Source organism: Porcisia hertigi, chromosome 36, assembly GCF_017918235.1.
Source record: "Porcisia hertigi strain C119 chromosome 36, whole genome shotgun sequence".
NCBI classification, from domain to species: domain Eukaryota; phylum Euglenozoa; class Kinetoplastea; order Trypanosomatida; family Trypanosomatidae; genus Porcisia; species Porcisia hertigi.
In genome coordinates this window covers 3,764,752-3,778,005 of record NC_090595.1, presented here as the reverse complement: position 1 = coordinate 3,778,005, position 13,254 = coordinate 3,764,752, and the positions used below count along the sequence as shown (strand labels likewise).

The 13,254-nt window shown below is 53.1% G+C and overlaps 4 protein-coding genes across 4 annotated transcripts; all 4 read left to right on the top strand.

The window, feature by feature from the left end:
• Positions 1-655: 655 nt before the first annotated feature.
• Positions 656-2,869, top strand: JKF63_00976 (uncharacterized protein; the record flags this gene model as incomplete). Its single annotated transcript, XM_067897025.1, has 1 exon — positions 656-2,869. One exon carries the CDS (start codon positions 656-658, stop codon positions 2,867-2,869), a length of 2,214 nt encoding a protein of 737 aa, XP_067753182.1.
• Positions 2,870-3,668: 799 nt separating this feature from the next.
• JKF63_00975 (uncharacterized protein) lies at positions 3,669-5,267 on the top strand (the record flags this gene model as incomplete). The annotated part of the gene is made up of 1 exon (XM_067897024.1): positions 3,669-5,267. One exon carries the CDS (start codon positions 3,669-3,671, stop codon positions 5,265-5,267), a length of 1,599 nt encoding a protein of 532 aa, XP_067753181.1.
• Positions 5,268-5,965: 698 nt separating this feature from the next.
• On the top strand, positions 5,966-7,300 carry JKF63_00974 (uncharacterized protein; the record flags this gene model as incomplete). The annotated part of the gene is made up of 1 exon (XM_067897023.1): positions 5,966-7,300. One exon carries the CDS (start codon positions 5,966-5,968, stop codon positions 7,298-7,300), a length of 1,335 nt encoding a protein of 444 aa, XP_067753180.1.
• Positions 7,301-10,735: 3,435 nt separating this feature from the next.
• On the top strand, positions 10,736-11,614 carry JKF63_00973 (uncharacterized protein; the record flags this gene model as incomplete). The annotated part of the gene is made up of 1 exon (XM_067897022.1): positions 10,736-11,614. The coding sequence occupies one exon, from the start codon at positions 10,736-10,738 to the stop codon at positions 11,612-11,614; it is 879 nt and encodes a 292-aa protein (XP_067753179.1).
• Positions 11,615-13,254: the final 1,640 nt, after the last annotated feature.

Here is a 13,254-nt window from a genome sequence, read left to right as displayed (position 1 = left end):
GGTGTGTCTCCAGTGTGTGTGTGTGTGTGTGTGTATTTGTGTGGATATGTACGTGCGTGCTGTCTGCTCACGTGTCACCTTCCTTCTCAAGTGCCTGGGTGTCTTCATGTCGTATAAGCACTATCATGTCGATGAAGAACTCCCTCGTCAACGCAGGCTGGGTGCAAGAGTCAATAGCACTGTGTTACAGGCCTCAGTGATATGGATCGGAGGCCGAAGCACTAAGCAATCCTCATGCATTTCTATGGCCGAGAGAGTAAAATTCTTCGTCATGCCCATCACCGAATGCAAGGGCGGTCGACGCCTCTCATGCTACAAACGTGTCTCCTCATCATGAGTCTTCGTTGGGCAATTTGGTGCCGTTTAGTTTTGTGGGTCCCATCGCTTTTCGATTTAGTCGATTATTGTCGCCTTCTACGTCCACATCCGTCTCAATTCACTCCTGACAGTCGTCAGTGTTGTCCATTGTGTGGATTCGTGCATGTGTGGCGGGTTCCCACTTTCCTTCTCCAATTCCACACCCCGTGTGTGTGTGTGTGTGTGTGTCATTCACCCTCCACTTTCTATTTTCATTTTCTTGTCCTTATTTGGCTTCCCGCAGTGTGCTACAGTACTCAATTCTCGACTGACTTCTTTCTTCGTTATCCAGTCACAAATGGACGACGTTGAACTGAGTGAGTTGATCAAGCGCTTCCAGTGTCTACAGAAGGAGCAGGTATCGACTCAAATCACAGAGCGAAACGCTGTCGAGATCGTTAACGCGCTCGTTCAGCAGAAGCTCGTTGATCTTCTGTTCACTACAGACGCCAAGGAGTATCTCACCTGGGATGAACTGAAGCGCGAGATCGTGGATGAGGTGCTAGCCAACGGTGGGCGGGTGAACGTGGTTGACCTTCCAGGACAACTCAGCGTACACACATTTCACGTGGAGCGTGTTTTGCCTAGCGTGCTGGAGGAGAATCCCACTCTCACCCTCGAGGGCGGTGAGGTGATGACAGATGGTTATCTCGACTCGATAGTGTTGGCTGCAAGGGACTTTCTGAAGGAGCATGGTTCGCTCACCATCTCGCAATTCGCCTCCATGAATCAGCTGAGCTCTCTGTTTGCAAAGAACGTGCTCAGCAGGGCAATGGATAGTGGCCGCATCGACTGTGTCATGAAAGATGGGTCACTCTACACGACGCAGTTTGTAAAGGTACAGCGCATGGTGCTGCGTTCCGGGCTGCTGGCCGCGGAGGAACCAGTCCGACTGGATGCCTTCTACAGGCGCAACAAGCTTTTCGTGCCACTTTTAAACTCTGTCGTGGATGAAGTACGCGGCGAGCTCCCTGGCAGTTTTGATGAATACAACACCTACATCCCACTTGTGTATGAGGCCAAGCGCGTGGCAGAGGTGGAAAACTTGTACACGTCAAACGGCTATATCGAATACGCTCTCCTGCGGCAGCGGAAAATTATGAACCCTCGCCATTATCTGGTCGAGCGCTACAACCCACGTGACGCAGCAGCCGCAGAGCAGGCTTCAGGCGTCGCGGCATCCTCGACCGTCCCAGTGCCGGCTAACCAGCGGAGAGGTCGAAAGAAAGGGCAAGGGATGAAGGCGTCTCCTGTTTCCAGGGAGACTGCCGTGCAAAAGACGCTGCGAGCCGATGCCGAGCATCCCTTGTGTGGATACCCACTCACGAACGGGTTTGTGTCGGATCGCTATCTGACCAATCTGCCCGCCCTGCAGGCTTTCGTGGAGGGCGAGGTGCTCGCGGTTGACGTTGTGGATCAGTTTCCACTGTTCGTGGAGGTGGAGAGGGATTGGCCGCTACTAGAGTCTCGACTACGCGAGCTGTACCCCGGGCTGGAGAGCGCCGCGCTCATTGCCAACACCGTCTTGGTTTCAGCGGCAGCCAAAGAGAAGTTCACGTCAGCTCTTCGATCCGCCTGGTCAAACGCTCAAAAATCTAAAGCGCCCGCGAGCACACTGGCAGCCGACACGTTAGCGTCCGTACTGAAGCTGCCGCGTGACCGGTATGGTGAGGCTCTGCAGGAACTGGTGGATGAATGGAGAGAGCTGGTGGAAACGTTGCAGCAGGAGCTGGCGCTGTCTACTGCTGAGGATGCGACGCACGAGCTGAAGCGATCGAGAGGCGCCTTGCAGGAGGATCTTGCCTCGCGATGGATTCATCTGTGGATCACCGCCAAGGGGTTGGAATGGGCTCTAGCTCAGTTGGATGAGTCGACGTCTGCGGCCATTGCACGTCACGTGATGTCCACGGAGGCATACGAGGTGGCAAAGCAGGTCATCCGCAATGAGAGCCTAGATACCCCGGAGTGCAGCGAGAGGGTGGCAGCGGCTCTAGAGCAGGTGAGTCAGCCAGCGCATCTGGTGAGGGCACTGCTGCCCTTCTCGGAAAATCGGCGCAACAGCCTCATGCCCCTGGTGGACGCCCTCAAGGGCAAATCGATTGGGGCGTTCGTCGATGTCCTGCGCGAGATGAGCGGCTCCGGTGTCATTGCTGTTGCATCATTCCACCCCCCGAACAAGAAGACAGAGCGGGATGCGTATGCCAAGATTAAAGAGCTTGTAGCACAGGAGGTGAAGGCAGCGTCTGTGTCGAGGGAAGATGCCGTCATCAACGGAAAACTGCTTTCCTTACTGTGCACACTGCTAGTCCACCAGCGCTTTCGCTGTCACATCGATATTCCTGGAAAGGCTGTCGCTGGTGTTGTATGCCGCCTCAAGTCAGAGGCAGAGGTGCCGTCGATTTTGGAGAGCGCTAAGGAAGCGGTGATGACCTCCTTGCAGCACAGCACGGTCGATGAAGCGGTGGCGGCGACGCTCGAGGAGCTTCGCTCCTCCACGCTGGCGCTCAGTTGATGACAACCGGGTGGAGAAGGTGGGAAGGGATCGATGCTTAAGCTACCTCTTGCCCTCTCTGCCGTTTCTCCCAGAGGAGGCTCGATAGAGGTGACGTTGGAGAGAGGTTCGCCTGCCTCAGCTCTGAGGAGTGTGTGTGCGTGTGTGTGTCTCTCTCAAAATCTCGACTTGCCGAGGGACGATTTGGAAGGGGAAAACATTACGAAGAAGCGCCCTCTTCGAAAGAGGGGGGGGGTCACGTTTAACATTCACCGCTGGGTCACACACGCGCTGATGTTCCTGGAAACACCCGTGTACGTGTCTTCCAGCTCCTGGAGGGAGAAGTTCCTCTCCCCCTCGCACACCACCATTTTGTTTTCTTCATTTTGCTCACTTCATTCTGCTTTCGCTTCCTCCCCCCTTTTCGCTGCGCTTTTTTCCCTTCTATATGCGCTCTTGGACACGTTGCCATCCTTTCCTCCTAGCCGATACGATTCACATTGTTCACTTGTGCAGCAACGTGCCTGGTCCCTCTACGCCCCCTCCCCTCCCCCAAAAGGGCTGCTGAGATTGGTGTGCGTATGCGGGGGTTCGGTTCGCAGAGCTCGACGACCGCGCAGTCGTTGTCTCCATTCCAGCATTCTCTTCTCACATATCATCGCTCCGCTGACTTCGAGGGGAACTGCTAAAAAAAAAAAGAGGAGTTTACACGCACGCACACATGAGCGCAAAGCCCCTCTTTCTCTGTATTCATCTCTCTTTTTTTTTCCGTCTCTTTTAAACAGTATCCTGCCACGTTTTTTCCCCATTTTGGAGGCACATGCTGCGCGGATCCGGGTGCCAGTTGAATATCTGGGCAAGCCACCTGTCCACAAAGCGCACCGTTGTCGAGGCCTATGAGCAGCTGACGCGCAAGGGTGTCATTACCGCCGACGCTCGTCAGCTCTACATGTCAGACGCCTGCACCCCTCTTCTCCGCTGCATCCACCAGAGCCACGCGGACGAGACGGCCGGCAAGGTTACACCATACAGCCGGCAAAGCCTCTCAGGGGGCGGTGAAGGCGGTCGCTCGACACGATCGTGGCGCTCACTCCGAGCTTCTATGCAGGCAACCCTAGCCGGGTATGCGAGGTGGCCGTTTCTCGACCCACTTACCCGTACACTGGGTCTCTTGGAGGCTGAAAACCTTGGTGTGGAGGAGAAGCGTGGGCTCTACCTTTGGGGGGACGTGGGAATCGGGAAGACAATGATATTGGATCTCTTTGACCTCTGCACTACCCCATACAAGAAGCGTCGCTCCCACCTTCACTCCTTCATGACTGAGCTGCAGAATCGTCTTTTTCTCGCCGAGATAGCGCTAACGCAGCGGCGCCAGTCCGCAATATCACCAGAGGAAAAATCGGGCCTACATGCGGTCTGTCCCATGAACGTGGTTGTGCAAGAAGTACTGAACGAGACACCTATCCTCTGCTTCGACGAATTTCAAACGTTTGATGTGGCTCACGCCGCGTTGCTCGCCTCATTTTTTACGGAGGCTCTCCGTAAGGGTCTCTTCCTCATCACAACGAGTAACCGGCCACCAGAGGATCTCTGTCACGTCTCTGCCTCCTTCAGCGCATTCCTTCCTGTGCTGCGGCAGCACTGCCGTGTTGTGCACTGCACCGGCATTCGAGACTACCGGGTGAAGTCGGCCGCCGAGCGGCACCACCAGCTCCTGTATTTGCACCCGAACACGAGGGCAAACGTGGAGCGACTGCTGCGGCGTGTGGAGTACGCTTTCAGGGCTCGTGGTGTTGACCCCGCATGGGTCAAGGAGGACATCCTATGGCACCACGGTCGCAGCGTGGCGGTTCCGGTGCGATGTCGTGGATGTGCCATGTTTGACTTTTCAGACATCTGCGGCGCGCGGGAGGGTTTCTCCTCCGCCGATATTCAACTGATCACTCGGCACTTTCACACCCTCATTGTTACAAACGTGCCACAGATGAGCAACTTGAGTGTTAATGCATCGCACCAGTTTGTCGTGCTCGTTGATGAGATCTACCAAAACAACGTGAAGCTGCTCTTCACGTCTTCGGTACCATGGGACCACCTCATGGACCCCGACTTCGCCGCAGGCGATGTGCAAGCCCTCACGGGCGGCGAATCAGGTGGTTTGGGTGGCTGCACAAAGGGTCCCGCATGTGGTGGCCTTGACGCCGAGGCATACAGCGAGGGAGAGGATGAGAGGAGCGGATACACCGCCCACTACAACTTCAGGAACGAGGAGGAGCTCATAAGCTTTGCCCGAATCCGAAGCCGCTTACATGAAATGTGTGCCGATTCGTACCTTCTGCGCGATCACCGTCAATTTATCGTCACCGACTTCGATTTTTCAGCTCTATTCAACCCGGAGGTACAACAGAAGGTATGCGAGTGACAAGACAGCTTTTAAAACCCCCACCTGCTTGTGCGTATTTTTGGTGCTGTGTGTGTGTGTGTGTGTGTTGTCCCCCCCTCCTCCCCCAAGGGCGTTGAATCGCACACGGCCAAAACCAAACTCATGTACACAAATGCGCAAGAAAAAATAAGTTGTACATCCATACTCGCGTCTAGAAGGGGGCGCCACATGAGTGGGGTGCTTCGGTGGTTCATCACCGTGTGCTTGTAGCCGCCTCATGCTCTGTCTCTTCCATCTCTTCACTTTGTCGAGTACTTGGCAGCCTTATGCCTTACTTCTCCCCCCGCGCGCTTGTTAAGCGACTCCCCTGCCTTCCTACCTTTACAGGCATGCAGGCAGAGTAAAAGGGGCATGGATGTTGGCAAGCGTGTACCCTGGCGTGTTGCACCTGTGATCATCAGTACGTTCAGCCCTTTGGCGTTTTCCTTCGAATTCGCAGTTTCCTGTCGTGTCGTGGAGCGACAGCAGCGCCGCTCTTCCTGTTACACCTTGTCCGTTTCTTGTCCCTCCTTTCTTCTCTCCAGTGGACTTGTCTTGTGGATTGCTGCGCCCCAAAGGGTGGTTGGAAGGGGGGATACCAAAGCAGACGCAGTCTTGCAGTTGCACGGGCACGTCCCCTCTTTCCTCTCCCCCCTTTTTGTCTGCTGGGGGATCCGTCGAGTGAAGTGGAAAAAAAAATGGCGCATCTTGACGTGCAAAGGGTGCCGTTCTGGACCTACAAGCAAGACTACTACACTTTCGCCCTGGCTGGCACCGGTATGGAAATCATCACAGATAATGTCAAAGGCAAAGGGTTGTATGCCACGCGTGGCTTTGCGGCGGACAGTACGGTTCACGAAGAGAGAGCGCTTTGTTGCTCACAAAACATGGGCGATTTCAAAGATGGCATTCAGGTCTGTATCTTTTGTTTGCGGTCGCTAGAGACGCCGCGCACGCAGGTGGCACGCAATGCTCGACGCAAAAAAGCAGCATTAGGGTTACCCTTCGCAGAGCTGCATATGCCCCTGGTGCCAGTGCCCTGTCTGTGGAATGCGCAGGGCTGCCGGGAGTCTTTTTGCTCCGCTCGGTGTCGTGAGTCCGCCATGAACCAGTTTCATTGGGTGTGCTGCATCGGGCGTATGCAGGCGTCCCAGCGCACGGCCCTCGCCAAGTTCATGGACTATGACTGGGTGCAGGGTGGCGTAGACTACAGTGATACCGCAATGTTGGGTTTGCGCATCGTCGCGCAGACACTGTGTGCTCATCGTCTCCACGGAGCCTCGCTGGAGGGCGCCTTCGCGCCGTACGCGCAGCTTATCCGGTCGCCTATCACCTCTTTCTTCTTCACTTACCTGTTAATGGATGACATTCCCACTGAGGGGTCGAGCAGTGCCGCAGTTGCCGCGCACGCAGCGGCCTTCGTGTCCAGCAAGCACGACCCGATGTCGATTCCTGCGGTGAGGGCAGCGTATTCACCAGGGACACGGGATAAGGATGCCTTCTGTGAGACCAGCCTCGATCTTCTTCACAGTGTGTTTGACATGGACCCCGAGGAGCGTGCCTTCATGCATGCGCGGCGGTGGTCGGAAATCATGGGTGCGGTGTTGCTCAATGGCCAGGAGCGGTCGCCGCCTTCCCCGTACGAGATGCATCGGGAACTTGTTAGCTGTCTGGCAGGTGGCGAGCAATCTATGAGGGCGTACGAAAAGGAGGTTTTCAAGACCGGGAGCGCGAGGGATGTGAGTGACCTTTGGTGGAGCTCGCGGGGTCAGGGCATCTACACGGTCGGGTGCCTTTTCAACCATTCCTGTGATCCAAACCTCTGCGTCAAATACTCGTGTGCAAACGATGAAACCCTATCTGTCATGGCGCTACGGGATATCAAGACGGGTGAGGAGCTCACTATCAGCTACATTGACACGGAACTGCCCTTCTCGGTGCGTCAACAGCAACTCTGGGAGCACTACCTCTTCGAGTGTGGGTGCCCTCGCTGTGCTGCGGAAGGAGGAGTGGGTGTGGGTATAAAGGAATGACGGCGAGGTAATCGACGCGGGGGAGTTAGGTGTTTCTGCTGCATAACGTGGAGTTCATGCTTCTTTTTTTTTTCTGGCACGGCCGCTTCTCTGCTCTTCAGTATCCTCGAAACGTGTGAGATATGCCGCGTTGATTTGCTGCTGACGGTACGTGGCTTTGCGCGGCAGGTCGCGCAGGTGACTAGTCGCCTGGACGCATCCTATGTAGAGGGCACTCGGACGTCGGATGGTGTATGATGGTCCACACCCGTTTTCACCGGTGACACTTTTGTGCACCCGCTGCATTGCTGGTTGTAGTGAAGGCGTTGTGGACGGCGGCGGATGCATTGGTGTGCATAGTGTCACCTTTATGTGAAAGGTGAATGCGTCAGTTGGTGTGTTTGAGACCGAACATGTACGTGCACATTGCAAAGAAAAATATTTTCCCTCGGCTGCTAGACATACATCAGATGATGCGTCTGCCGACTGTCACTTTTTCCCATCGGTTTTTCCCTGAACTGGGCCGGCGCCGATGGCGGCCAGTAACTTGTAGGCGGATGTAGTGTATCCCCGCTCCCCAGTTCTTGGTTCTTCGTGGCACGTGGTTCTTAATCGGTGTGATGCTCTCTGACAAGCAACTTCATGGCGCGCCTCCGGGTAGGGCTTCTTTCTTTGGGCTCTCTCTTTCTCCATTGCTCTTTTCGGGATCTGTCGCCATATGGCACCTGGCGAAGGTGAGGGTGCGCTTAAGAAAGCGTTGGGTCCGCTCTTCGTTCCCATGGCTTTAATGCCTATGAAGATAAGGCGTTCCCCTGCACCTCTGATGCCTCTCTATCCCATGAAGCCTCACTCTTTCTGCTCGTCTCCGTTTCCCCATGGGCCTATTTGTTTTGCACTTTGTTTTTATTTTGGTATACTGAACATTCGCTTGGACATTGTCCGATTGCGCACGACGACTCTACACACCCTGGCCTTCTGTACAGCTTCCTTTATTATTGCGTCCCTCGCACACACACACACACACACACCTGTGACCTACACTACACGCGGCACTGTATCTTTGTCTCAAGCGCATTTGCACTTACGCAGTAAAAAATCCCCACTTCTTCGCGCAGGCGCTTCAAAGATTTTCCCTCTGTACATTTGATTTCTCCTCCGGGAAAAAAGTTGCTATTTTCTTTTCCTTTCCTTTCCTTTCCTCTCGCGTTCTGCCCCTATTCAACTGCGATCTCTGTGATTATTTTTTTGGGGGGCTTCGAAGTGGAAAACCACTGCTGTGTGTGTGTGTGTGTCTTGCGTTCTACCGTGTCGCGTCGTGTCTGTCCTTTACCCCCCACACCCCCCTCAACTCCTACGGTTTGCCCCCTTGTGACCCACATTGCCGTCTATTTCCGTCCGCGGGTAAATCCCATTGACACCCACGAAAGCGCAATTCTTTTTTTTTTCAAGATCGACGGCGCCAACACCGACAGGAAACCTGCTTTTCAAACCTTGCCTGCTTTTCTTTTAGGTAACTTTTTTATTCGTCTATTTCTTTCTCTATCGTTCTCTGGTTTTCACTTTCTTGTGCATCCACCCACCCGCTCCTTCCACCCACGCCCTTTTCTGGGTGCACGCATTACTGCTGAAACACTGGAGTACGTCCATGGAAGGAAAAAAAGAGGGAGAAGCATAAGACTGAACGGCAGACAAAAAGAAACGAACATATATCATCAACACACTCAACTACTGAGTTGAACCTTGAGGCAGGCATCTGACCCCCCCCCCCTCCCCCAAGCGCATGCACAGACACACTGACCTCCTGGTGCCAACTCTCTGCTTCGATTGACGTGAAAAAAAATCTTTTTCGACCTCATCACACCAGCGCTGGCTGGACAGCCTTCTGTTCTGTTTTCAACTATAACGGGGCTTCCTCCGTTGTCTGCATTGGTCTTCTTTGCTTGTGTGTCTTTCAACCTTCACTCGCCCCTTATTTTTGGCTAGCCGTGTTTTCCCCCTGTGTTTTCACACTTGCTTGACAAAAAAAAAAATTATCGCCGCTCTCGCGTGTGTCATCCGTGTTACATCAGCGACTGGCTTTCTCCTTTTTTTTTTCGGCCTCCCCCTGAACACGACATTTTCTTTACGGCTCCCTCTTGCTTTCAGGGGCTAATATATATATTTTTTGTCCTTTTTGCTTTGTTTTCCTTTCTTCGCTCACTGTGTTTTGCTCTTTCTTTCCCACTGGTGCTTGCGTGCGTGCGATTTTTGTTGTTCTGAGCCCATTTTTTAAAACTTCCCTTTTCTTCAGTTTTTGTTCCCCCTTTGTGTTCACCTCTGATCGTTTTCGCCTTCATTTGGTTGGTCTTCTCCAGCCCTTTTTTTTTTCACCCCCTCTCTTTCCCTCTCTTTTTTTTTCTCTGTCATCTCTGATTCGTTTCCTCATCTCTCCATCTCCCCCATTTTTCTTTTCCTTTGCATTCCGCTTTGTCCTTGTCTTTGCGTTTGTTGGTGCTTTTGCTTCACTGTTGCTATCATTTCCGTCGTTGTTTTTCCGCTTGTTTGAGTCGTCGTCTTGCGTCTTCATTTTTGTTTTTTTTTTTTGAATCTTTTCAAGCTTCCCTTTTTTCCCCCTCATTTGATTCGTCTTTTTATTTCCGCTCCCCGAAGGGAGCAGTTTTTTTTTTTGTGTGTGTGTGTGTGTGTGCGTTTTGTTACGTTTTTGCTTTTTTTTTTACCTCCCTGCCCTCCTTCCTCTTCTCACTTCGGTCCCTCCCGACGTTTCTTGCTTTGGTCATTCCTCGAAGTCCAAAAGCCTGTTTACGGTTTTTTTTTTGAAGAGTAAGAACAAACAAAAGGCTTCGACGCGAGCGCTGCTTGCGTCACTGTTTCATTTTTTTTCTTTGTTTTCCCCCTATTACACCTTTCTCCGTGTTCGTCCTCTGTACATCTCTCACACGTCGTTTCCGATTTTTATCCCCTGTACTCCCCCACGGAAGCGCAAAGGACTGAGAAGATAAAATAATTTATTTTCCCTGTGATCTCTCCTCCACGGAGCGCATCTTTTTTTTTTCCCGCTTCCTCCTTTTTAGGTAGTGAACCTTCACGGGTGCTCCCAAACGGCCCGCTCCCTTTCAGGAATCGTACACCCGAACACGCCGCCAACACCGTCTCCGTATCATCAGCTAGTATAAAAGTGGCAATAGCGTGCGCCCGTTTTATTTGTTTTCGCTAGTTTTAGTGGCAGTAGTAATAGAGTAGCGGCAGAGATTTTCAACGCAGAAAAAATTAGGGAGAAGGCTTTGTCTTTTTTTTTCTGTCCGCTGTGCTTGTATCTCGTCTTCTCTCGAGTCTCCACCTTTTAAATCTGTAGTCCTTGACGCTTCTCTTTCATCCTTCTGCCTTTCAGGGTAGCTCAATATAGGTACGCCCCAGTGCACACGCAAGCAAACAAAAAAATAAAACGTTGACTTCTGCATGCCAACCCAGCGCAGACGTGGTGCTAGTTTTCGGGGAGTGTACTGTCCGGATGTCTTCTCTGTAAGCCTTGAGGACTCCGTGACGGAGACGACAGAGGCGTTCCGTCGCTCCCCATCCATAACGGCGTCGGGGGAATACCTTGTTCCTGCGAAGCCCGCAGAAATGAAGAATCGCTTGACTGTGGTGTTGGACCTGGATGAAACGCTCATCTACGCTCGCCGCGGCCCGCTTTACGTGCGCCCTGGCATTGAGACACTGATGCGATTCCTCGCCGACCACTGCGAGACAATTGTCTGGACCTCTAGTAAGCACCGTTACGCAGACGCGGTAGTGGCTCAGATTGATACGTGCGGCGCCGTTTGTCACACAGTGTACCGGCATCGTCGCTGGTTCAACGGCACGTCGGCGACCAAGGAGCTTCGTCTCCTCGGGCGGGATCTGGAAACCACGATTATAGTGGAGAACACACCGGACTGCTGCCGCGGCTACGAGAAAAACGCTGTGCTCGTCGAGGACTATGAGGGTGGCGAGCTAGCGGATCACACGCTCCATACGCTGCTGGCGCTGCTGCGTGATCTCGTCGAGCGCCACGAAAAGGAAGGAATCACTGTCCCCGAGTACATCACCACTACACCGCGCCTTTCTCAAGAGAGTGTGTTGACGGACAAGGGCACCGCAATGCAGGCGTACTGTTTGCTCAGCGCTGAGGACGAGTATGCCCCTCCGTGTTCAAGAGTATCGAAATTCTCGCACACAGAGCGCGGCCACTTCAGCAGTGCCTTTCCTCGCCCAGCACAACAGCTGTCACGCATGCGACCCGTCGGTTCATTAAGCATCAAGCGCAAGTTTGTCTCTCAACAAAGAGTTGTGTACTAGACGAATCCTGATCTGGGTGGCTGCTCCCTTGCTCACACTCAAACGGCCCCCCTCCCTCCCCCCCCCAAAAAAAAAGATTAAAGGATTTTTCACAATAGACATTGTCAACGTCTTTTTTTTTGCCGTATGTGTGCGTGTGTGCGTCCTAGTGAGGGTTTTTCAGTTTTTGTACTGCTGATCCTGCTTGTTTGCCACACAGCACTCCTATGCGCTCTATCACCGCGATTTACAAAATATCTTTCTTACCCCGTCTCCCTCCCTCCCCCCGCTCGTTCGAAGCGTCTCCGCCGCTCACCCCTTGTCCGAAGCCACAAATCTTCTTTGTACGCTTTTTTTCTGAATTCTTTCGTCTCCCCCTTTTTCCTCCTCTCGCACGTTTGTTTTTCTGAGTTTTATTGTCTTTTTATTCTCCTCTCTCTATTTTTCGCCCCATGCCCACACGCTGCCCTCCCCCCCTCCCCCCTCCCCCCCCTGGCAGTTCACAATCATCGCCGCTGTCGCCGTTGGGTTTTCTACCCTTTTAATTGTTTCTTTCACCAGAACCTTTGAGGGAGATAAACAGTAGCATCTTGGGCTGTGTGTATCCTGTCTCAAGGGGAGTTCCCGCCTGCCGCAACACGGTGTTGCCGAGGTCTGTACCGTAACCTTTATCTGTCGTCAGGGAGGGGGGGGGGGGGGGGGGAACACTTTTCTAGCGACGCAGACAGAGTTGGCGCTGTCGGCTAAGCTGTGGGAGAGCTGACAAGACCTTTTGTGCCCGGCTTGGAGATCGGAAGGTGCGTTTTTTTTTATTTTCGTGGCTGCAACCGAAGGAGGGAGCCCCAAAAGGTCGTTTACAACTTCTACGACTCCCCGTCTCACTTGTGTCGTTCTTTCCGTGTTTCCCTCCTTCGCCCTATTGGCAGCGCTCTCTTCGCTGTACGCCCCACTGTTTTCGCGCGTGGATTTTCTACGGGTCGTGGTACCTCTCGACACTTGTGAGTAAAATGGGACACCGAAGAACTTTCGAGGTACCCAGGACCCCGTGGAAAGGCAGCGTGGGCTACAGCCAGGCGACGGAAGCAATCATGACGGAAGGAAGGAGCTTGTGGACTAAGCGGCTAGATGCTGGGGGTTATTCTAATCTAACAGGGGCAAGCACGGAATGCCTTGGCTCGCCTGATGTGGGCGAGACAAGCACGAGCGGCTGACAGTGTCCTTTTTTTTACCTCTTTTCTAAACATAAAGTTGATGTCTTTTATTTCTTTTTCCACTCCCTCTCTCCTCCGCGGAGGGGAGAGGGATTCATTGGCGTGCGTCCATGAGCGGGTGTGCACTCGCGAACAGGAGCGCGGAGAAGGTGCATGAATTGTGAAGGAAAATATTCAGCGATTCTGCGTCTCTCCGTGTTCAATAGCCTTCCCGGGAGTATGCCCCCCCCCTTCTTCCTATCTTCTTGTCCCCCCCCCCCCAATCTCGGTATCCCTTAATTTTACGTAACTTCGAACGGACAAAGAAAATTGAATATGGTAAAACAACAACAAAAAAGTGATTCTTGTTGTCCCTTGTGTTTGATTTTGTGATCGTCTTTCCGTTTGTTCTTTCCCCCTTTTAATTACATGTGCGCATGCTTGCCCATGTGTTGGGTGGTGTACGAAATT